This window comes from Macrobrachium rosenbergii, chromosome 50 (genome assembly GCF_040412425.1).
Source record: "Macrobrachium rosenbergii isolate ZJJX-2024 chromosome 50, ASM4041242v1, whole genome shotgun sequence".
NCBI classification, from domain to species: domain Eukaryota; kingdom Metazoa; phylum Arthropoda; class Malacostraca; order Decapoda; family Palaemonidae; genus Macrobrachium; species Macrobrachium rosenbergii.
The window spans coordinates 17,688,059-17,714,027 of NC_089790.1; the positions used below are offsets into that span (position 1 = coordinate 17,688,059).

General features: G+C 36.8%; 1 protein-coding gene and 1 long non-coding RNA gene across 5 annotated transcripts in view; one reads left to right on the plus strand and one right to left on the minus strand.

Annotated features, from left to right (window-relative positions):
* LOC136832682 (uncharacterized) overlaps positions 1-25,969 on the minus strand; it is a 192,003-nt gene that overhangs the window by 8,721 nt on the left and 157,313 nt on the right. For all 3 annotated transcript variants that reach the window (XM_067094069.1, XM_067094068.1, XM_067094067.1), the window contains exons 3-6: positions 4,794-4,883; positions 3,981-4,060; positions 3,549-3,693; positions 2,800-2,948 (exon numbers count right to left, since the gene is read on the minus strand). In XM_067094069.1, coding sequence (XP_066950170.1) covers positions 2,800-2,948; positions 3,549-3,693; positions 3,981-4,060; positions 4,794-4,883 — 464 coding nt within the window. The remainder of the gene's footprint in view (positions 1-2,799; positions 2,949-3,548; positions 3,694-3,980; positions 4,061-4,793; positions 4,884-25,969) is intronic.
* The window catches only part of LOC136832684 (uncharacterized), a 326,849-nt gene continuing 301,238 nt past the window's right edge, over positions 359-25,969 (plus strand). The window contains exons 1-2 of one of the 2 annotated variants that reach the window (XR_010851287.1): positions 359-489; positions 7,554-7,644. This is a non-coding gene — a long non-coding RNA (uncharacterized lncRNA). Of the gene's footprint in view, positions 490-632; positions 1,707-7,553; positions 7,645-25,969 lie in introns of those variants that run through there. The other variant, XR_010851286.1, reaches the window with a different exon arrangement.

Consider the following 25,969-nt stretch of genomic DNA (forward strand, 5'->3'; position numbering starts at 1 on the left):
ACAATAACTTGAGGTATATCTATATATATATTAGTACTACCCCAACGCAGCTTACAACATTTGGACAAGTATGTGTATTACCAATTCTCTATCATTACTATAATCAAATATTTCATCGCCAGGAAGTATATTTAGTCTTTATTATAGTAGCGTAAGACTAATCTAACAAATGAAATGCACATAAAAGGTCTATGATAACGAAGAAAGTTATCTGTAGAATACGTAGTTTCGTCAGCCACCACCAGGGCGGCGCTGCTCGGGATTCGGGAACCGCAAGTGATTAGTTGGTACTGATTTTGTGCTTAGTGTTTCGTGTGATTTTCTCGCTAATTACTTTCGTTATGGGTCGCTGTGTAACTTATAACGCGGAAAAATGGATACAGGAATGCTTAAAGAGTAAATGGAATAACATTTGACGGGTAAACAAAGGATATTACCTTTAATATACCCATAAATAAGTGTCAGTCAGTTGAAGCTCTCAAGCAATAGGTAACTTTCTTTGTTATGTCTTATATTTCAGCATATTAGTCACATGAATGCAATGGCGATTTCAATTTTGAAATAAGACATTAGTCTTGAATATGTCACATAATGTGACGTAAAAAATCGTGTTCGTTATTAAAAAATGCTTTGTAGAGACTAAATCTAGGCCTCATAAACTTGTTCCTGTGGTGCTTAAGTATATCAACCTTATTTTCTCAGTCATTAACAATTCGTTGGCATGTAGGATATTGTCTATACAATCAATTCTTCAGTATTAGACGGGCAAAGACATCTTTAGTCATTTAATGTAAAATGCATTTTACCAAACGTGGTTTCTCGACGAAATTCCGATTGGTCATGTCGGTGATTTTAAGACTACGTAAACAAACCATAAAAAATCTCAGTTATTCGGTTCAAAGTAAAAAAAGATATTGGTATTTTTACATATATAACAAATTCTGCTTTAATTTACCTTTTCATCAACCGATATATCGATATATCTCATAGATTGCTTATAGCATGAAAGTGAAGTTTGGTAGCCTAGGCTAGTAGGCTAATGCCCTTTAAATTACTCGTTTGGTAAGATGCTACGGTATATCATTTGAACCGCATTCTAAGCAAACGGTAACTTCGAACGTATAAAAATAATTTCTCTGTGGTAATTCTAACATATATAAATAATTTCTCTGTGTTATAACTTATCGAATCATTGTGCCAAGAAAAAAAACCTACACGAATGGTAACAACTGGGAAAAAAAAACTTGGGTAGGCAAACGCTAGGCCTATACCATGTGATTCGGCAGATGTTTTTCTTATTTAATCCTTCTTTTATGAACAGTTTTATTCCAAGTAAGTCAAAATTACTTTCTTATAGTAGCCATTATATAAACAGTCTCATTCAGTGTCGTTCTAAGCCTTGAGAACAACTATCCGTTTCTGTCATGTTTATAAGACGCCGAACGTGGCGGGAAAAATAATCTTATTTTGCCAAACGTGTTTACAAAACTATTTCTAAACCTTGTTGTTGTTGTTTATGATCGAGTCATTTTATAATGTGAGTGGTTTATTACTAATAATGCGAGTTATTACACTGTTCGTTAAACAGTGCTCCCGGAAATACGAAAGTATATAAAGAGTGTTAGCCAAAAGCTAGTTTATTAGATGTATGTGATTCAGCCTTCAGAGTGATGCTGCTTCTTGCTTGCCTTTGAAAACGCTTGGCGGTAAGTAGGCCTGGAAGCTATTTTTTATGTTAATATGTCTTGTTTTAAATCTATAAGTGATGCATGAGGGCAGTAGTTTTTATATATATATATATATATATATATATATATATATATGCATATATATATATATATATGTGTGTGTGTGTGTGTGTGTGTGTGTGGTGTGTGTGTGTGTTTTGGGTGTGTGTATATGGAATTTATATTACATACACACACACACACACACATATACATACATATACATATATATATATATATATATATATATATATATATATATAGTTTATTATAATATTACAAATAACAGTAGCAAATAACAATATTAACATACCTATATAATATATAAATAAATAATATATACTCCTTTATCAAAAAATGAGTTGATTTATATCGAACAATCAGTAATGTATATTGTATATACAAATAAATAATTCTAAATATTCCTGGTAAAATAAAGCTACAATATTGATTATGTTGGACAATTAATAATATATGTATATATATATATATATATATATATATATATATATATATATATATATATATATATATTATTGATTGTTCAACATAATAAAATTTTAGCTTTTCTTTTATTACCAGGAATATTTAGAATGATTTATTTGTATGTACTATGTAGATTACTGATTGTCCGATATAAATTAACTCATTTTTTTGACAAAGGAGTATATATTATTATTTATTTGTCTTTATATAGCATATGTTATTATTGTTATTTGTCATTGTTATTTGTAATATTGTCTGTAGAGTACATTAAAAGAAATATTTAGCTATTTGTATGTATAGAGTACTGACTACTTAATAAGGAAAAAAAACTCCAAATCATATTCGGTTTTCTAATATTTTGAGATATATACACCTTAGAAAGCAAAATATTTTACTCCAGATATAATAGACAACAGAACAATAATATCTCGAAATATATTGTATTGTATTGATTAATTTACCTGTAATAAAATAGCATATTCTTATAATAATTAGACGAGCAAAAAAAAAAAAAGGAATGTGGTGTCATAGTACTATGTGGTGGGTGTTTCAGTATGGCCGCCCAGGCTATTGACTCTATAAATACCTTAGCCGTTGTGTAGAGCTGAAGCATCTTGTTAGACAGGAGGTCCGAAGACTTAGCCATCAGGATGCAGGTGAGAGGAACCCCGACCAGAGAGTAGAGGACGCAGAACAGACGGCCGTATCTCGTCTGAGGAGCGATGTGGCCATATCCTGAAAGAGGAACGACATTCGGTTTGTGAGATTTAGTAGGTAATCGTGACAGCTCTTCAGTTCTGGCCACACCTAAGTCTATGGAATGTGCAAGATACAGTCCGATGCTTTTCCTGGCCAATTGTATGCCTATGTTAAGTGCAACCGGTGCTCTTTCTCAGCTCTGAGAATCAGGTCTTTATCGTGAGCTTTCTTCAGTTCTGGCCAGACCTAGGCCTATGAAATCTTCTATATGCAATCTGATGCTCTTTCTGGCCAAGCATAGGCCTTTATTATGTACAATCCATTGCTCTTTATCGTGACAGTTCTTCTTTTGACCATTCTATTCTGGTCACACCTAGGCCTATGTTATGCGTTATGTGCAATCTGATGCTTTTTCTGACCACGCATAGGCCTGTGAAATGTGCAAGATACAATCTGATGCTCTTTCTGGCTACGCCAAGGCCTATGGAATGTGCAGAATTCAGTTTGGTGCTCTTTCTGACCACACTGAGGCGTATATTACGTGTAACCACTGCTCTTTTGTTGGCTAGTTACTGGAAAACTAGAATTAGAAGTGTGGAGGGACGCAAGACTTAATCAAACTCTGCTAAGACTCACCTATGGTGGTCACAGCCGTCATGGTGAAATAGATGGAGTCCACGACTGACCAATAATGAGTCGTCGTCACGTGTTCAATTATGCGCAGCGTTTCTGCGCATTCCTTCTCGATGCTGCGCCACCAGCCCTCTGCTACTTCGATTGTCTGCGGGAATTAGACTCAAGTTAAATAGACGTTCAAGAGAAATATGAAGACAAAGAGAAGTTTAACAGAAATATGAAGTTACATTAAATTTTTACAGAAATATGGAGTTAAATTGATGATTAACAAAATCAATTTAAATATCCATTATATTCTTGTGTAAATGAACATGATATACTAAAACAATTAACATTTCCTCTAAGCGTTTTGGTATATTAACATGAACAAAATAGTCACCAAGTCCTGACGGAATCTGACCTATTCCAGAGAAGAAAATTGTAAACAATTACCTTGATGTTATTTAGGATAGAATCTCCTTCCTGGCCCTCCTGACCATGCTGTTGGACACGGGACACCACCCATCCATAAGCTACAGTGAACGAACGTAAAAGGAAAAATAATAACAAAACGTAAGGAACGTAAACTACGTAAATAAATAAAAAAAGGCAAGTGGGACGGAGAGATAGCTCGAAGTAGGTGACAAAAAAAGGGGAAAGTAAATGAAAGATGAAAACTCAGAATAGAAAGTGACAAAAAAGTGGGAAGTAAATGAATAATGAAAACTCAGAGTAGAAAGTGACAAAAAGGGGACAACTAAATGAAAATGGAAAATAAATGAAAGGTTTGGTGAGGAACATTAAATGCTACTTGGATTAAATCATTCCGGAATAAATTCTACTAAAAAAAAGGATAAAAAAAGGAGTGAATCAAGCAATGAAGTCAAATGCAACATAATATTTTACAAAAAGAAAAACAAAACGAATAAATATGTGCAACCAAAAAAAGCTAAATTACAAAAAACTGAAATAAAACATGTTACTCATGCCACAAAAGAATAGAAACTACGTCGTGAAATTAAAAGAAAATACGAAAGAACGACTGTACACTAAATAAAATGGTGAATATAAATAAAATTGCTTGAAATTAAACAAAGAAAACATTTTACTCATGCCACAAAGAAAAAAAAAAAAACTACGTGAAATTAAAAAGGAAATACGAAAGAGCTACTTTACACTAAATCAACAAAAAATGGTAAAGATAAAATTACTTGGAATTAAACCACGAGCATCTTGCACAGATAAGCTAAACTCGGGTAAACTCACTCTGATTTATTCTCGGATGCTGGCAGATCTCAGTGAGGAGATCTCTCAGGTCCATGAGTTCTTCCACTGCATCTCCCGAGGAGGCCAATTCTGAAAATAGAGGAGAAGAAGAAGAATTTTAGGCACTTGTCAGGATTATGCAAGGCTTAGATTCTCCTGGTAAACATCTGTTTTTACGTTTGCCAAGTGATGTGAATTACAGACACTTTACAAGGCATAATACTTGAGATTTTCCGTTTCATGTTTTTGGTTTGAGGTGAAGAAGAATTTTAGATACTTGTTAGTATTACGTTAGGCTAAGAGTCACTCTAAAAACACGTGAAAAGTAGATGTTATGGTTTGCAGAAAGGTTGCAAGGCGGGCCAATTCAGAATTTTCATTTCTTATTTTGTTTTGAGGTGCATGAAAAGTGTTTTGGTGCCTTTTATTTTTGTTTACTTGAAACCCATCCATCTTTCACCTAGCTGTGGATTCTGTGAGAATATAAATACATAATTTAGCTGTTACCAATACAGCACATTTTTATTTTCAGCACCATACCTTGAAACTCCACTGGAATCATTATTTTGTTTCGGGAAACTCTTTAGACTAGGGAACCAATCTAAAATTATTTTTAAAAACCCAAACATTTTTTGTTTCTGAAATCTGCACGTATACACGGAACCTACAGGCACGCACAGACATATTTATGAATATGTGCACACATGCGACAGTATTGCAGAATTCACTAAATGTTACAGGTTGTCTCTATAAACATGTTATACGCATGTATACATGTATGTATACACTCATATAATTATATATGTATAATGTATATACATATGTATGTATGTATACATACACACACATATATAAATATATATATATATATATATATATATATATATATATATATATATATATATATATATATATATATATATATATATATGCACATACATACATGTACATACATACATACAATCAGAAACATGCACGTGTACTGATGCATAAACACACATATACACACACACACACACGTACACAACTGCTGCTGCTGCTGGTGCGCACACGGTAGTAAGAGCAAGATAGGATTAATTTATCCTATGTGTGTGTATGGCTGTGGGACGTTTGAATCCCGGACGCCCTTGAGAAACGTTCCAATTGCCAACGGGAAGAAGGACATTATCTTATTGTTGTCGTTTGCCCAGATCCGCAAAAATTGCCCAGAAAAAATGCGTATGAATAATAACGGCTTTTTGAAACACGTTGCAGCAATTTTTTTCAACTGGTTTGTAGGCTACAGGGTATATGTGCTGTCACAATGAAATTCTTGTGTGTGAGTGTGTGTATGTAAATATGTATATATATACTTTATATATATAGTATGTATATATATATGTATATATATATGTATATATATAAACAGGAAGAGAGAGAGAGAGAGAGCTTTATCTCTTGTTATTTACAACAAAGACTCCCCCATTGCTCCAGCATTCTTACACCTCACCTCTTACAAATCATAAATAGTTTTCATCCCTTGATGCAAATAACCCCGTTATTTATATTTCTACTAAGAAGCGTGTCATTATCGTTTGCATGCTGCCTTAGTTGTTGAATCAAGATTTCACGCGGAAGTGACATACACAAGTAATCTGAATAAACGCTTTAGAAGAAATATGTTATTTTGAAGGTTTGTCTCGTGACTTGCATGTTTTATAAATTGTGAAAGTACGCTTGCAACAGCTGGCCGGCTTTACTAAGATGTGTCTTAATTCTGAGTACTGGACAGCTGAAATTTCGTGTCCTCTTTTGATGTTGCCGACTGCTAAAGCTTAAGTATCCTGTATTCATATTATGTTTTTGGGACTGTGGGCATTACTGAAGGTTCCTTGGAGCGTCCCTTCCTCAGGCCCCTAGCTGCCACAACCCCTTTCATGCCTTTTAATGTACCTCCGTTCATATTCTTCCATCTTACTCCCCTCGACCCTCTCCTAATAATTTTTTCGTAGTGCAGCTGCGAGGTCTTCCTCGTGTTACACCTGCCAAATCTTTTTATTCTCGGTTTCCGTTTCAGCGCTGAATGACCTCGTCTTAGGTCACAGCGTTTGGGCTTTGGCCCAAACTATATTCTCTATTCTATTATGTTTTGGTCTCGTTTTTGACAATACTCAAATCTTGTACTTTTTCCTTCTGCTTATTTATCAGATTATTCCGACTCATTATCAAGTTCACAATGCATGTCGGTACTATAGGTCTGTTTCATGTTGGCTGCGCTGTAGTGGGGTGTAGTTCGGATTCCATGGTTATCAGTAGGACTGTTGTGGGACTTGCTATCTCGGATACATGAGATAGGGCATTTAGATGTAGAGGATATGAATGGCAGGAAATGCTTTCTTTATCAGGCATGAGCTGAAGTCTAGTTATATATATATATATATATATATATATATATATATATATATATATATATATATATATATATATATATATATATATATATATATATATATATATATATATATATATATATATATATATATATATATATATATATATATATAAATTTATATATATGTGTGTGTGTATGTATATATATATATACATATATGTATATACATATATATATACATATATATATACACACATATACAAACACAAACATATATGTGTGCGTGTATGTGTCTATATATGTATGTGTACTGTATGTATGTATGTATGTGTGTATATGTGTATTACTCTGTTTCATAATATTAACAGTAAGGTCTACATCTTTTTCAGATCCCGATGACCACATAGAATCATGCACAGCCTCCCATCTCGTAACTCCGTTTTGAACCAAGATCAGACCACATCTCCAAAACGCGACAAGGTACGTGAGATTACGCAATATAAAAAAAATTAGAGATAAGAATCTCTTAAGTTCCTCTTCAAACTCTCTGAACATCTGGCCCCAAATAGGAAGCATCTGGGAAAGTGTAATGACAGCATCTGCTGTTAAGATTAAGGGAGTGGTAGGGCTTAGTGGACATGTCTTGCACTGCATCGCAAGGGTCATATAAATGTCCTTATCTGCTCTGTAGGCTTGTTAGGATGTCAGCGGGTCTATGGCCCTAAATCAGTGGGAGGCATTACGCGTCAGTCTTGTGCTTTTATGGGGGATTTCAAGAGGGGGTGTTTGACAGAGAGTAGCTGTATTTACAGTTCCTACTTTCATGTGCTGTATATTGATGCATGATCTATGTGAGTGTGTGCGCGCATGAAAAATACACAAACATCGTCAGAAACCGACTTCGTAGGGGGGTAGTGCCTTCAGTTAAGTATGCCTTACTTTAACCAGACCACTGAGCTGATTAACAGCTCTCCTAGGGTTGGCCCGAAGGATTAGATTTATTTTACGTGGCTAAGAACCAATTGGTTACCTAGCAACGGGACCTACAGCTTATTGTGGAATCCGAACCACATTATAGCGAGAAATGAATTTCTATCACCAGGAATAAATTCCTCTAATTCTTCATTGGCCGGTCGGAGACTCGAACGCGGGCCAGCAGAGTGCTAGCTGAGAACGGTGCCGACTCGTCCAATGAGGAACTAGTTCCTTCAGTGCACCTCATACGATGCACTGTAGGCTTGAATTAGGTCCTTTGCAGCGTCCCTTCCTTAGGACCCGAGTTGCTACAACCCCTTTCGTTCTTTTTATTTTACCCTCGTTCATATCCTTTTTCTTCCATCTTTCTTTTCTCAACCCTCTCCTTACAATTGATTCATAGTGCACTGCAAAAGGTTTTCCTCCTGTTACATCTTTCAGTGCTTGTTATTGTCACTTTCCGCTTCAGCGCTGATTGACCTCATTCCAGGTCCCGGCGCTTGGCCCCTGGCCTAAACTCTCTATTCTATTCTGTTCTACCTAAGAAACCGACTACAAATCGCATCAAAACAATATCACAAAGTCGTGACAGATTAGCCCTGTTAGGGCGGATTAAGCTCAGCTTTCACCAGGCACTGTAAACAAAAAGTTCCGGAGTTGTCGCAAACATTCAACACCGAATCCTGCTTATAAGTAGGTCAGTAGGCACGTGTCCAGCCTCCCATAGCTTTGGAGGTATGGCAGCGAAGTACCATGACAATGAACTTGAGGATTAGCGTCAGGCTCACAATGACATGACGTGTGTTATCCGCTACCACCCGCTAGCAGCAGCAGGAGGAGGAGGATGAGTATAGAGAGAGAGAGAGAGAGAGAGAGAGAGAGAGAGAGAGAGACTGATAAGTGGCACTTGGGAGTGGAGGCTGGTTAAGTGACACTTTTGGAAAAGGCTGCAGAGATCTCTATGCTTTCCTTGCTCTGGATTCATGGTGCAAAACTTGCGTCTTTATTTGGGGGTTCAGGATTCCTGGTGCAAAGCTTGGGTCTTTATTTCTGGTTGCAGGATTCTTGGTGCAAAGCTTGGGTCTTTATTTCTGGGTGCAGGATTCCTGGTGCAAAGTTTGGATCTTTATTTCTGGGTGCAGGATTCTTGGGTCTATATTTCCTGGTTCAGGTTTCTTAGTGCAAAGCTTGGGCATTTATTTCTGGGTGCAGGATTCTTGGGTCTTTATTTCTGGGTTCAGGCTTCTTGGTGCAAAGCTTTGGTATTTATTTCAGGGTGCAGTATTCTTTGGTCTTTATTTCTGGGTGCAGGATTCTTGGGTCTTTATTTCTGGGTTCAGGCTTCTTGGTGCAAAGCTTTGGTATATATTTCAGGGTGCAGTATTCTTTGGTCTTTATTTCTGGGTGCAGGATTCTTGGTGTAAAGTTTGAGTGTGTATTTCTGGAGGTAAAGCTTGGGTCTTTATTTCTGGCTGTAAAGCTTGGGTCTTTATTTCTGGCTATAAAACTTGGGTCTTTATATCTGGGTGCAAAGCTTGGGTCTTTATTTCCGGGTTATCTCCTTTATTGCTGAGGGCAGGTTTTGGACAAGAAGCTTAGTTTGTTCAAGTAATCTTTTCGTTTCTTCGCTGTTAAATTGGATAAATATTTCTACAAGTCTAAGACAAGCGTTCGCACTTAATCGGTGATCATTATATTTTTACCCTTTTATGTAATAGTATTAGCTGTTTTATCTATTATACAAACTCTGTTTAAAGACAGACGAGGTCTAAGTTACGACAAAGTGAAATAAACAAAAACAAAAATCATTACTGTTGCACAACACGAACATTGGCTAGTGGGGGGGTTGGGTCTACGCTCTTAATGGAATATGGGGAGGACATCGTTGTTGCTGGGGATTTGGCAACAGTGCAAGAGAGAGAGAGAGAGAGAGAGAGAGAGAGAGAGAGAGAGAGAGAGAGAGAGAGAGAGAGAGAGAGAGAGAGAGTTGTATACATGGGATTGAGAGTTATGAAGCAAAAGTTATGAAACAAAAATGTTTAGTTCTTTAGCTCAGAAGAAGAAAAGTGAGAGTAAATAGAGTGTCATAACGGGGAGAGAGAGAGAGAGAGAGAGAGAGAGAGAGAGAGAGAGAGTTGTGTGTGTGTGTGTGTGAGAGAGAGAGAGAGAGAGAGAGAGAGAGAGTGTGTGTGTGTGTGTGTGTGAGAGAGAGAGAGAGAGAGAGAGAGAGAGAGAGAGAGAGAGAGAGAGAGAGAGAGAGAAAGGGGAGAACGGGAGGTGGTCCTCCTTTATAAATCACTCATATCCTCAACTTGTCCCACCTATGGGGTTACAGCTTTTCCCAATTAAATTCGCCCTCATTCCATTCGCTTTCGTTCTCCCCATATGGACGAATTAGTTGGTTAAACGCTCTGTTATCGCGACTTGCCTTCAGCAACAAACTGTGTAACTGTAACTGCTGCAGTTTTCTTTTCGTCAATGGGGAAATGATAGGGTTGAATTTTGTGGCGTCATGTATCTGGCGCTATGGTACATGAGCAATTGGGGAGAGTTTTGTTCGTTTTGTTTTTGTTTCAGTATTTTCTTCCGAGTTTTAAGAGAAAATTTCGTTCGTATTTTCCAAAATAATGTTTATGAATATTTGGATTAATAAAACTGACGGTTTTGTTCCTTAATATTTAAGTTTACTCAAGTTTTGGAAAAGAATAATATTCCTAGTTTATGAAATATTAACGAATATTTAGATAAAAAAGCTAACATTCTTGTTCCTTAATATTAAAATATACTCAAGAGCGAAATGAATATTTAGATAAAAAGCTAACATCCATTTTTCCTTAACATTCAAATTTATTCAAGACAAAATTGGAAGTCACAATGAGAATTAAACCAATCTTGAATTAAAATGCCATTGTGATATTATAACCTGTTGGTTATTCCGGAAGTAATTGGGAAAAAAATTATATTAGTTACGCTTTATTTATATGTATGCTTAAGAAACAGACAAATGTTTTTGTCAAACACAGATAGGAGTCTTTACTTTCACGGCAAGTGAGTCCTTCCGACGTGCAAAAAAATTATTCGGCAAATGGACCCAGCAAGGTAGAAGTGAAATGTCATGTGTTTCGACCGTAGACTTTGCCACTCATGAGGGAGATTTTCGTTCATGGCGTTTTGCAATATACAATAATGTAATTGACATTATATTCTCTGTTTTGAAATTCCTCATTACATATTTTTTACTATTATTACTACTGTCGGTATTATTATTATATTATTATTATTATTATTATTATTATTATTATTATTATTATTATTATTATTATATACACGGTATGATCGTTTGATGTCAGCTCAGCAATTCATTTGTGTTATAATTTCGAAATCATTTCCTGTTAAGGGCAGGTCAAATAATGATGGTTTTTTCCTTTGAAATTCATAAATCTGTCTTAATTCTACTGTTATATAGCACCTGATAGCCAGTACCCAAGATATATGCAGAGAGAATAATACAACTGAAGGCGTGTCCATGTAGCTTGCGAGTGGGCGGGAGGAAAGACAATTAGCACCCATCAGTCAGAAGTAAAAAAGAGTCAAATTAGGGTCGAATTAGACACCTAGGAAGTGGGCATCGGTAGGCGTCTAATTAGCAGAGACTTTCGAACAATACCCCAATACCCCAGCTCTCTAAAACTCGAAGCTGACGAGAGCCTGGGTAGATAAGTCAGACAGACGAGTGTGCTTCTAGCGCCCTGCAAATTAGCATCGATTCCCCGGGACGTACGCCCTAATGAAACATGATGATATATGGCGAGGTGGGTTGTCCAACCAGCCAACCAGCTGGGGCATGTTGATGGGTATTCTAGGAGTCATTGGTGATGATGATGATGATGATGAAATAGTGGCGGTAATGATAGGTTAGAAGGGGAGTTGGTTCGGCTCTGCTGCAGGATGCCCACACACGCCAGCCTTGCTAGCTAGCTCTGCTGTGACGTCATGGGTATTTGCGGTCAGCACCTAGCTCGAACTGCAGCGGGCATTGGCAGGAAGGGGGTTCTTTGCTTCTCTTGTGGAAGGGGTTTTCTGTGGAGTGCAGTCTGAGGCAGTTGTGTTCCATTATGTTTCATCTTAGGTAAATCTTCTGTACTAGTGATAATTTCAGAACTTGAAATGCTGGCTGAGATATTGAATTGCTGACTGAGGCAGTGAAATGTTGACTGAGGCACTGAAATGCTTACTGAGATGCTGAGACAGAATTCTGATCGAGACAGAAATGTCTGAGTTAGACAATGAAATGCTGACGTAGACATTGAAATGCTGATTGAAGCACTGAAAATTTGACTGAGACACTGAAATGCTGACTTAGACATTGAAATGCTGATTAAGACACTGAAGACATTGAAATGCTGACTTAGAACATTGAAACGCTGACTGAGACATTAAATTGCTGAGTGACAGACACCAAAATTGTGGCTGAGACGCTGAAATCCTAACTAAGACACTGAAATGCTGACTTTAAGACATTGTGGCACTGGGGGACCAACTGCATGGCTTTGAAAAGGATACCAGTTCTAACATTAATTTCATTTTGTCATGTCCTTTTTCCGCTCAGTAATAAGAAAGTAATAAAGAGACTCCTAATCATTATTATCAGTATCATTGTTGCTGTTCAGTTATCACTGATTTTGTTTAATCACTTTTGATGAAAAAGTTATTAATTTTGAAACTTGTGCCTACTTTAGCGGTCGGTCAGGTTCTCTCTAATATGACTCGACTTAAGTCACTGGCAGTGTTGGATATGACAGATAGATAAAGCGCTATGAGATAAGTGCTACTTCTCGCTACTTTTTTGTTACTTGTAACCCAAAATCGACCCTCTCTCTCTCTCTCTCTCTCTCTCTCTCTCTCTCTCTCTCTCTCTCTCTCTCTCTCTCTCTCTTCAGTGCATCTACGCGAGGAACGCAAAAATGATAGGCTTCTTTTAAGAATACGCAAATTTGAACGATACAAAAATGAAGCTAGGTGTCTTCATGACATAAACAGGCTTATTTATACGCACATACGCTTTTCAAAGTATCGACACCTCCCCTCCCCTGGGGCCAAATCCTGGGCACTCCTTCGAAAAGGCGTAGGATGCCACAAACAGATCATTATCTCAGGTATGCCACAAATTCTAGTTCGCTGACCACGTCGGAGAAGGGGAGGGGAGGGATTAATGAGAGAGCTGTCATGGCTACAGGGTATATACACGTAGTTATATACGCATTTATATACGCATTTCCATTATCGGTCACAGCCCTAACTACAGAGTGCTGGAATGCTTCTAGTATTTTTTCTCTAAGAGCTGGGAGCTGTTTAGCACTAGAGAGAGAGAGAGAGAGAGAGAGAGAGAGAGAGAGAGAGAGAGAGAGAGAGAGAGAGAGTTTTAAACGCCAGGCAACCATGATCAACATTCCCTCCTCTTATATTCCTAAATTCCAACACTCTCTTCCTTCCCCTGAGTTCCCAGACACCCACGGAGTCGTGCATGTAAAGTCTAGCTATTCTGTGATTTTGATGGGAACAACGTAATGACAAGGTCATTTAGGGATCTAATTGTATTTAGAAATTGCTAATATCAGCCCATTTTAACATGAACAAAGGAAAACACAAACTATCAGAAAAAATAATTTCCCAAATACTCAGAACCAGACTTTATTTATGGGCTTCCACACCCTCAAATGATGGCAGTGAATTAGGGATCACTATAATTAAGGCAGTGTCTGATCTGAATGCTGAACTTACCTGCCACTTTCTAATGAATAGGTTAGATGACTCAGGTAAATAGAAAGTGATGATTTACTGATTCTGGAATAGGTGAGGTTTTGGAGCAATTATATAAAAAAAATACAAGTCAAAGTTAGATGGTTTTCACTTAGTGAACGAATGATATTAATTAAACTGATAAAGAAGCCGATGTTTTTGATAAAATTTCAAAGAGAGAGAGAGAGAGAGAGAGAGAGAGAGAGAGAGAGAGAGAGAGAGAGAGAGAGAATATGTCCGTTAAGTGCTGTTCAGTTTATTACAGTCAATTACAATCCCAGTATTATAAATTCGATTTCATCCAGACTTATTTTCCAAGGCAACGTCTAAACGTTTAACTGTAAAGAAAGTCCATTTAATGTAAAGAATGAAAGAAGTAAAAAATGCGATGAAGTTTCTTCAGCGCAATCGAGTTGTCTGTACAGCCGTTACAGCGTATACTCAAGGCTACCGAAAATGGATCTGTCTTTCGGTGGTCTCGGTAAAATGCTGTATGAGCCGCGGCCCATGAAACTTTAACCACGGCCCGGTGGTGGCCTATCCTATATCGTTGCCAGGAGCACGATTATGGCTAACTTTAACCTTAAATAAAATAAAAACCACTGTGGCTAAAGGCTGCAATTTTGTATGTTTGATGATTGGAGGGTGGATGATCAACATACCTCAGTAGTTTTTAAGATCTGAGGGCGGACAGAAAAAGTGCGGACGGACAGACAAAGCCGGCACAATGGTTTTCTTTTACAGAAAACTAAAATCACTAATTTTTTCTCTCTTACGTCTTCGTAGTTTCAGATAAACATTAGAAAGAAACACACAAACATTTTCTCTGTACCACGTCCTCCTAGTTTCAGACAAAAGTTCTAAAAAAGAAGCACGCAAAATACGAACCTATTTCTCAGAAACGAGCAGGAATATGGAGCAATAAGAGTCAGGCCCCTTTTCCTAACCCTTCCAGTTTTTTTTTTTTTTTTTTTTTTTTGCCACTGTTATTACCGTCTTTGATGAAATATGGGTTAAGGAGTAAATATCATGACAGTTTTCATCACCAGCGAATAGTGACCGACCCTCTCTGTACAGCTCATTAAATAGTGAAGGCCAGTCATTTTCTTCCGTAAGTCGAGAATGGAATCATTTTCAGCACCAATAACTTTTATAAATTAATGATTCGATGTTATGATTAGATGGTAATATTATTTGTGGTGGCAGTAATGTATGAATGGCTGGTTTATAGTATCATTTGTAGTGGGCCATAATTTATGAACGACTGAATTATGACAGCTGTACAGTAAAGTTGTATGTCGTTTACCTTGATCGTGACAGAGGGGAGGTTTCTGATAAGGATCTTCAAGAACATTTTTTTTTTTCGGACGAGACTCTCATGAAGCCATCTGCAAATATGGTTACTTCGATCTCCCGTAGGGAGGTAGGGCCGTCAGTGCACCTCACGCGGTGCACTGTAGGCATTACTTAAGGTTCCATACGGCGTCCTTTCCTCAGGCCCCTAGTTGCAACCCCTTTCATTCCTTTTATTGTACCTCGGTTCATATTCTCTTTCTTCCATCTTGCTTCCTCAACTTTCTTCTAACAATTGTTTCGTTGGGGAACTGCGAAATTTCCCTCCTGTTAAACCTTTAAAACATTTTTAAATTTCGATTTCTTTCAGCACTGAATGGGACCTCACATATCCTAGCGCTTAGCCTTCGGCCTGAATTTTATATTCCACTCTATTCCAGCAATTTCGATCAAACACCACCATTTGGGTTGACGGAAAGTGCAAAAACTACCGTGATGTTAAACTGCATTCAGCTGGTTTCTCCTTCCTGCACGTGGGAAATATAACGAAAGACAAGAACCCAATTGTTTCACAGAGCGGCTACCATTATTACTCACTTCGATTAAAGGCGTCGCGGGTAATATTCGGCACCTTGCGTTTTATTTATCGACGCTGAAGTGGTCTGTGCCGTGTGGTTATTTAGCGCCATTTCCTGCTTATTACGAGAGATCAGGGCTCATTTTTACAGCTCGAGAAAGCCATTAAGTTTTTTGCCTCGTCGCGCGGAAGGTTAGGTAGATGGCGACCTTAATCTGCATTTCTGAATATTCATTTCTCTCAGACATGAACACACACTAGCTTGAAAAGTTATTTCATACTTTCTCGTAAGGATATCAAAGTATGAAAGGTCTGCTGCTTGTATACGGAAAGTTTTGGTAAGCGAAATTTTAATGAATTCATTTGCATCGATAAAACAGAGCAGGTATCGATGAGTTTCACGATATTCGATAAAAACTATCGCCCGTGTGCGCTTGCGTTAGCCACATTAAACTGAGCGTGCTATTCCCGTAGACTTTCGCAGTTTAGCTGTTGAATATTTTCAAGTTATTTGGCAAATTTTCTTTTCGTACAAAATCAAAAGTGAAAATCTCCATTGATGCAACAAAGTCATTTGAACATTGATGAAATTAATAAGTATGTTAACAGCTATAGGAAAGAGAAAGAATATAAAAAAAACAGACACAGGTAGATGTATATGCAGTATATATATAAAATATATACTATATATATATATATATATATATATATATATATAGATATATAGATATATAGATATATATATATATAGATATATAGATATATATATATATATATATATATATATATATATATATATATATATATATATATATATATATATATATATATATATATATATATCTCACAATTCGTCACAGATTCCACAAAGCTGGCCACGGTATATAAAAAAAAAGGCAAGGACTCGAGGTTTGTAAAATTAACCCTTTGCGTGTAGGAAATAGATTGATGGAGAGGCATAATAATATCTCCCAAGCCTCTCTTCAGTAAGGGAAAAAATTCTCCGCTGAATATTTTGGGGAATATTTTCTTATGGATTTGTTCAGTGCAATACTGACTCGTCGAAACGCCGTCTCTTTAGCATAGGAAAATCAGTATGTTGCAACGAATTTCTTTTCGAATTAACTTACTTTTAATTCCCTAAAGATATCTAAATGTTTTCTTTTGTATTTTGTATGAAAAGTATATCGTTTATTTATCTGTTGTAATATATTTCGTTTTGGGACATCTCGCTCATATTCCTTAAAGGTGTCAAATATTTTTTGTATTTTGTATGTAAAATATATGGCTTATATTTATCTGTGTACTAGAATTCAAGCTAAGTGTTATAGAGCGTAGTATTACGCTAACAGAATTCAATCTTATAAAATGACATTTGGGTTTGTTCGCAATATTTAGATACTTGTGGTAGGGGAGCAGTTTCACTGAGAGATCATTAAATGAATTGTTTTTGTTATAATAGTTCAGAGTAGTTTTACTTAGGCAGTGAAACTAGCCAGCATACAAGAAGAAAGAAGAATATAGGTAGGTATTAAAGTTGCCATGCTAACTTGCCTGAAAACCGATATCGAACGTTTAATAAGTTTCAAGTTCAAGCGTACAAGAAAAACGACTAAAATATGCGACGAAGTTTCCTCGGCGCAATCGAGTTTTCTGTACAGCGTATAATGCTGCATGAGCCGCTGCCCATGAAACTGTCAGCCACGGCCTGGTGGTGGCCTGTCCTATAGCGTTGCTAGACGGACGATCATGGCTAACTTTAACCTTAGATAAAATAAAAACTACTGAGGCTAGAGGGCTGCAATTTTGTATGTTTGATGATTGGAAGGTGGATGATCAACACACCAATTTGCAGCCCTCTAGCCTCAGTGGTTTTTGAGATCTGAGGGCGGACAGAAAAAAGTGCTGACAGAAAAAAGTGTGGACGGAGAGACAAAGCCGGGCCAATAGTTTTCTTTTACAGAAAACTAAAAAAATAAGACTAAATCGAGGTATTTAAGTTCCCATGATGGGATAAAACTAACATAACTTTGCCTGAAAACTAAATCGAAAGTTTAATACGTGTCCAGTTCACAGTTTTCCTTGCATATAAATCTTAAGATAATGACAACTCAAGATTTAGAGCATATGAAAATCTGACAAGCGAACAGGAGATTGGAGCTCAGATTGAAGTCTAGGGATGCTGAGCTGAATTTTTTATTTTTATTTTTTTTTGTGGAAGCCATACTGAGCTTGACTAGTTTTTTTCTCGAAGGTCGTCTGCAAAACGAAGGCTATTCTCAAGCGCACGAGAAGGAAAACAGTAAACAAAAACAAAAGAAGAATACGATGTTTACTGAAACTGAAATGATCAACGAATCAGTCACTGAAGTTTTATGAGGATAACCTAAACATAATTAAACATATCTATTCATTTATTGTTTTTGTTAGTTTAGTTTTTCTTTTCTAATGACTGATCATTTCTTTCCGTATTTTCTGTTACTTTCTGTTACTTCTTTCTGATGAACACCGTAATATTCCTTGGAAGTTTGAATTTCAAGTCACTGGCCCCGGTGGTGGGCTTGTTCCATATGAGTGGGGTTCATCTTCTGAATAATAATAATAATAATAATAATAATAATAATAATAATAATAATAATAATAATAATAATAGACCGTTTTCTTTGGTAACTTGAATTTCAAGCCAGTGGCCCCTATAGGCTAGTAACATTTGAACAGGGTTCGTCTTCTGAATAATAATAATAATAATAATAATAATAATAATAATAATAATAATAATAATAATAATAATAATAATAATAAACAACTGATGCTAGGACGATTTGAGATGGCCAGCCAACTTTGGCCTGGGACTTGGGAAAACGAATCTGTCACAATAAATAGGTTTAACTTTTTTTTTTTTTTTATAAAGCAGTGCTTAAACTTAGTTCATGATCGAGTTCAAATATTGCAATAAGCGCACTTTCCAAGGGGGTGGGACCAATAGGAAAAGGGTGGTCTGAAGGAGGAAGGACGAGGGCTTTGCTAAAACGGGTCCGTTCAAGGTCTTGACCACAAAAAATTTGACAAGTTTCCATGCCATCAGTTCTAGTTCGTTTATACATATATGCATTTTTATACGTGACTGCCTACGTGTTCGCTGATGGCAGGAGAGATGCAACCTCATTTAGCATTTTTAAGCACACATACATACATACATACATATATATATATATATATATTATATATATATATATATATATATATATATATATATATATATATATATATATATATATATATATATATATATATATATATATATATATATATATATATATATATATATATATATATATATATATATATATGCATTATTGAATTGATTGATTAGGTACTTTGAAATGAAACAGAGGTTTTGGAAATTTCTTCATACCAAGAAATGAAAAACAAAAATGGAAACCAAAGTGAAATATTTATTTTGATTAAATCTGTCAGTAAAACTGTAATTTCCGAAACAGCATCGCATAGTAGATAACTTAAAACTATACGATTCATAGAATGACAGCTATTCTGGGCAAGACTGTCTTTGGCTGGTATACTGCAGACATTTCAATGTACTTTTGCACAAGCTTGGACTCTGTCCTTGGCGAGTGTAATTGTATCAATCTAGTGAGAATGGTCCTTTCGTCTAAAAGTGATAAGTTCCTAACTGTCTCGGTCTCTCGCATTGTGCGTCTTCCTGTAATAAGGGTGAATATTCACACTTTAACGTCCTACTCTTAAGTATGTGTGACAAGAGATTGCATGTGAGCTTTTATTAAGCAGCTGGATTAATCGTCTGGGCTGCAGTGCTGACCCCCCCCCTCTCTCTCTCTCTCTCTCTCTCTCTCTCTCTCTCTCTCTCTCTCTCTCTCTCTTTAAAATATCCCTCTCTCCCTCTCTCTTTCATTCTCTCTCTTTAAAATATCCCCCTCTCCATCTTTATATCTTTAAAATATCTCTCTCTCTCTCTCTCTCTCTCTCTCTCTCTCTCTCTCTCTCTCTCTCTCTCTCTCTCTAAAATATCCCCCCTCTCCCTCTCTCCATCTTTAAAATATCCTCTCTCTCTCTCTCTCTCTCTCTCTCTCTCTCTCTCTCTCTCTCTCTCTCTCTCATAATGACGCAAACATATGCTGTTACTCAAAACACAAAAATGACATTTACACAAACCATTAAAAGAGAAAATCGCCTACTGCTAAGCAATTAGAGCGAACTGAAATCGGTCACAAGTGCATGAATAACGCATGAATTTAAGTCGTCTTAGTTCCACCACACCAGCTTAACACTTGGATGTAATTGAAGCAAGGCGACTAGTTGCTGGGGTGGTCTGCTATAAATTAGACGTTAGGTTTATGTTTTAACTAAAATGACTTAGGAGAGAGAGAGAGAGAGAGCTAATAAATTTTGGAAATTATCGTTCTGGTACGTCATTTTCTTTATTTTTATATGTTTCCAGTTTTAACTAAAATGATGTGAGAGAGAGAGAGAGAGAGAGAGAGAGAGAGAGAGAGAGAGAGAGAGAGAGAGAGAGAGAGAGAGAGAGAGATAAAAATGTTGGAAATTATCCTTCGGTTACGCCATTTTCTTTATTTTTGTATGTTTCCAGTTTTAACTAAAATGACTTGAGAGAGAGAGAGAGAGAGAGAGAGAGAGAGAGAGAGAGAGCTAATAAATTTTGGAAATTATCCTTCTGTTACGTCATTTTATTTATTTTTATATATTTCAGTTTTAACAAAAATGACTTAGAGAGAGAGAGAGAGAGAGAGAGAGCTAATGAATTTTGGAAATTATCCTTATGTTACGTCGTTTTCTTTATTTTTATATATTTCCAGTTTTAACAAAAATGGCTTAGAAGAGAGAGAGAGAGAGAGAGAGAGAGAGAGAGAGAGAGAGAGAGAGAGAGAGAGAGAGAGAGAGAAAACTAGGAAATTTCGAAAAATTAACTTTTTGTTACGTCATATTCTTTATTTTTGAAAATTGCTGGTTTCTGTAACTTTCTCTCTGTTGTTGTGTCATCATCTTATTTGTATGTATTTCCAATTTTCGTAACTTTCTCCGTCTGAGCATTTGCCTCTATCATTTATTTTCATGAATATAATGTTTCAATTTACTTTAGCAATGTTTACTAGTTTACTTCTCATCGCTTTACTAAAACAAAGGCAGGAGAATTTATAGAAAGAGAGAGAGAGAGAGAGAGAGAGAGAGAGAGAGAGAGAGAGAGTCTTGGTGGAATACAACAATTTGAAAGATGGCATTTTAATTTTCTCCAGCAACAACATCCGGTACCTAAACAACTATGACGAGTTTTATAGACCTGGCAGGTTACCCAGCTCCCTCCCCTACCCCCACCCTCCCTTCCACTCTCTCTCTCTCTCTCTCTCTCTCTCTCTCTCTCTATATATATATATATATATATATATATATATATATATATATATATATACATATATAGATATATATATAATATTGTCTGAAATATCCTCTCTCTCTCTCTCTCTCTCTCTCTCTCTCTCTCTCTCTCTCTCTCTCTCTCTCAGCTGGAAGGCAATTACGTGGTTCAATATTATTAGAACAAGAAAAAATCCTGACTGGCTGAGAAATACTTACCCACTTTTCGGTTTGAATAAATTACCATATTCCTCACGGACTAAGTACAGTCAATGACACACTTACTTAAACTTGTAAACTAAATGTCTGAAGCCTCGTTTGAATAAACTGTTGCTTGCAAGGGAGGCTGAAGCAACAGAGTTTGCCATGAGTTATGAAGGCTTTGGGACCCAGAATGTTATTGGAGCACATATATGGTATTGGAATAGCAATTCTTGATTTGTTATTAGATCTACTTGAGATATTCCTCATGCGGTGCACTGTAGGCATTGCTTAAGGTTCTTTGCAGCGTTCCTTCCTTAGACCCCTAACCGCCACAACCCCTTTCATTCCTTTTACTGTACCCCGGTTCATATTCTCTTTCTTCCATCTTACTTTCCTCAACCCTCTCCTAACAGTTGATTCATAGTGCAGCTGCGAGGTTTGCCTCCTGTTACACCTTTCAGACCTTTTTACTCTCAGTTTTCCTTTCAGCGTTGAATGACCTCATCTAGGGTCCCAGCGCTTGGCCTCTGGCCTAGATTCTATATTCTATTCTAGTCTCTACCTGATATATTCCGGAGGGAAGTCGTAACTCTAAAACGAAGTTAGGAATTAAGAGAAGTCGTATGATTAAATCCCTGACGATTATGAACTTTATTCTAAAATACGTAACTGTAAAACGAAGTTGGAATTAAAGTTGGCGAAAATAAGCGAAGTGATGAAGTTGGGAAGCACGTTACAAAACAGCGTAAGTGTTGAGGGCAATTTCTTTCTCACACCAGAAAAAATATTTTGACAGCCGTTCACAAACAGCGTCGCACTGCTTTGCATAATGGCGTTAGCAACTACAAGCCCCAGGAGGCAGAACGGAAATTTAAGTCTGTGTGCAAGTAATATTTCACCAGGGACCTCTTCGTCAGCGCTATTTTGAAGTTTGCGGTAAAATATCTCTGATTTGAATGTTAACGATTGACTCGATGCATGCCTTATAACGGCACTTTTCTTCTCTTGAGTGCAAATTTTTATTTATTTCTCTCTCTGTGTAACGGCACTTAATAACCCCTGAGAATACTGTAATTTATATTAATACCTTTATTAACAAGCGATGAATAGTGTAAAATACTTTATATAATGAGTTTTTATTTAATTCACATTCATATCTTCCTCGATGTGGAATGAGTCATAAGGATAAATGATAAGGTGATTATTCGTAGCTCGGTAGCAATCAGAATGACTGACGGGTCCATTCAGGGAACCATGATATAAATAAAAACTTCTTCTTTTTCATCCACGAAATTTACTATCAGGCGAAACGCAACACGACGACGGAGAGAATGAGCGACGTTTGTGAATGAAACACATCGTAACTACTGACTGCTCTTTACTTGAATGGGATGACGTCAGCACAGCGCTCTGAAGTTTATGAATGAAGTGTGTGTTTGTGTGTGTGTGTGCGTGCGTAAGTTGGGTCTGTCTTAATGGATTGTGGCTTCTACATATTTTGTTGTGGGAGGACCTCGTTGGTTGCAAGGGAAAACTGGTTTTTGGGTGTTTTTAAAATCTGCCGTTAAAATTGATGAGTTTAATCAGATGCCTCCTGTCAGTTCCAGATAACTGATTGATTTCTCTAAATGTTTTAAACGCGTAGCTTAGTTGAAGGGTTATACTGTAATGATAATTATTTGTCTGTACAAATCATTAGGCTTTTTCATAGGCCTTTTTGTTACTTGTTCAGTCGTTCAAAGAATACAAAATCATCTAGTTGATTTAAAGTTCTCGAAAGGCATCTCTAGGTGGGTTAAAAAACAAGTACATCGGCAAATAACAGAGAGAGAGAGAGAGAGAGAGAGAGAGAGAGAGAGAGAGAGAGAGAGAGAGAGAGTCCCCAGGTGGGTTAAAAAGTATGTTGAGGCAAATAACAGGACATTTAGAGAGAGAGAGAGAGAGAGAGAGAGAGAGAGAGAGAGAGAGAGAAGGAGGTCCCCAGGTGGGTTAAAAAAGTACATCAACGCAAATAACATATTTAGAGAGAGAGAGAGAGAGAGAGAGAGAGAGAGAGAGAGAGAGAGAGAGAGAGAGAGAGAGAGCAACAGCAGTTATTGATGCCATGACAGTTACATAAGTCATCTTTATTGTGACTGGCAGGCCAGATAAAAAATTGGCTGAAGGCACGGCGCAAGAACGCATATCCTTTTTGGTGAGGTAGAGCGGACTTCTGAAGACTGGTCTGAATACTGTTCTGTATTTATCAAGCGTTACTGGTCTGACTTGCCTGAAGAAAGTTTAAAATTGACTTTGTATGTATTGCAGTCTTATACCCAAGGTCTGGAGAAAGAGGCGGCCTTTCCTGAGTTATGACGTCAGTCAGTTTCTCTCTCTCTCTCTCTCTCTCTCTCTCTCTCTCTCTCTCTCTCTCTCTGGTAATATTGTTTGTTCATTAGTTTGATATTGAAGTAACATTAGTGAAATGTAATTTTTTTACCTGTGAAAGTATTCTCTCTCTCTCTCTCTCTCTCTCTCTCTCTCTCTCTCTCTCTCTCTCTCTCTCTCTCACAAACACAGTAGGGCACACCTGACTACGTCGGAAGTTTTTAAGTTACCTAGTTAAATGGAGCCTTCCCGCCATTTGTTAGTTTGTCGCAGGGGTGCACATGTCAAGCAATTGCAAAGTTGTGCAAGCATTATTCAAGCATTATTCACGCTTCATGTTCCCAGTTCAACAATGCTGCCGCTCAAAGCAAATTGCAATTGAGTGTATCTGTGCTATCTTTCCGGCCAGTTGGGTCCATAGTGACGAGATTGCAAGCTTCCCCACACTGATTTTTATTTTATTTTGTATTTTTCATTCATTTATCGTCTTGGATTTCCGTGCGAGAAGGTATGGAACTAGACAGGCAGAAGAGAGTTGATGACAGGTGTACTTGGACTGCCTTTATAAGGGATCAGTGTTTTTGGGTTTGGTTCCTTGATGATAAGTTTTTTAAATTCATCTCAGCCGACCACGAGATCTGATTCGTGTTCGCCAATTTAAGTACGATTATGAGGAAGTGAGCATGTCTCATATTTTTGCAAGGGAATTTTAATGCTCTCTCTCTCTCTCTCTCTCTCTCTCTCTCTCTCTCTCTCTCTCTCTCTCTCTCTCTCTCTCTCTCTCTCAGCTATTAGCCACAGTTCCTTGAACGCGTCTCATATTTTTTCAAGGGAATTTGAATGCTTGTAGAGACTATGAGAGGTATCTAATTTCTCTCTTCTCTCTCTCTCTCTCTCTCTCTCTCTCTCTCTCTCTCTCTCTCTCTGTGATGACTCTTTTAGCCACACGTTCGTGCACAGTGTCAACTGCCTGAGATCACTGGAGGGGAGAATAATTGAAAGGGTACATAGACGTAAGTAGATTACTTTCATAAAATCCCACGAAATGAAAAACGAGATGTAGATGTGTGAGAAGGTGAGGTAGGAGGAGATGCTAATGATAAATGACATGTGCATTTGAGTTACAGAGTCTTGAATAAATTTAGTATTTCAAGACATTCATCGTATTATTTACTATACCGCTCTTAATGGGTCCTGGATAAATCGAGCAAAGATTGGAAGTTGTATGTTGTTGTTGTTTTCCAGTAGCTCTTTGAGAAAAAAACATGGCTTCTGGCTTTTTAAGATCCTTAAAAATTTAGGTGATTTTCGCCTCCAAAATGTACCCACTCGTCTCTGTAAATGATGGTTCGCCTTGCATGCTAAATATTCTTTCCTGACTGTCGATATTGCATGACTTAGCTCTTGCGTCATATATTACTAATTGCTGGTGTTAATGTTTTGAGTGTTACTCATACTTCCTAATGAGCACCGTATTCTTTGGAAGCCTGAATTTCAGGTCAGTGGCCCCTGTGGTGGGCTTGTTCCATATGAATCGTGTTCATCGTCTGAATAATAATAATAATAATAATAATAATAATAATAATAATAATAATAATACTTCATATTTTTTGGAAGCTTGAATTTCAAGTCCATGGCCCTGTGGGCTTGTTCCATACGAATAGGGTTTATCTTTTGAGTAGTAATATATATATATAATAATCATGTTCCTGTGTACGATTTGTGCATTTATTAGGCAGTTAGTAATGTACCCTATACCCATACCAGTCCGTATCGATTCCTATGCGGTCAGCAAGAATCCTTGAATTAAAATGAACAAGAAACGAGAAGAATATATACAAAGTTACTGTCTCACAGAGAGGTGTGTTGAATAGATATGGAATTGTTGAAGGTCCTCTATAGCAGAAAACAAAAAGTCAGTTAGTGATATAATTTTATAAGTACAAATATCAAAGCTAAATAGAGTGCTGGAGTTTTTTTTTTTTATCATTCAGTCAATATATTATTATTATTATTCAGAAGATGAACCCTATTCAAAGGAACAAGCCATTGACTTGAAAGAGGGCCATTGACTTGAAATTGATTATTAAATTAATATATTATTATTATTATTATTATTATTATTATTATTATTATTATTATTATTATTATTATTATTATTATTATTCAGAAGACGAACCT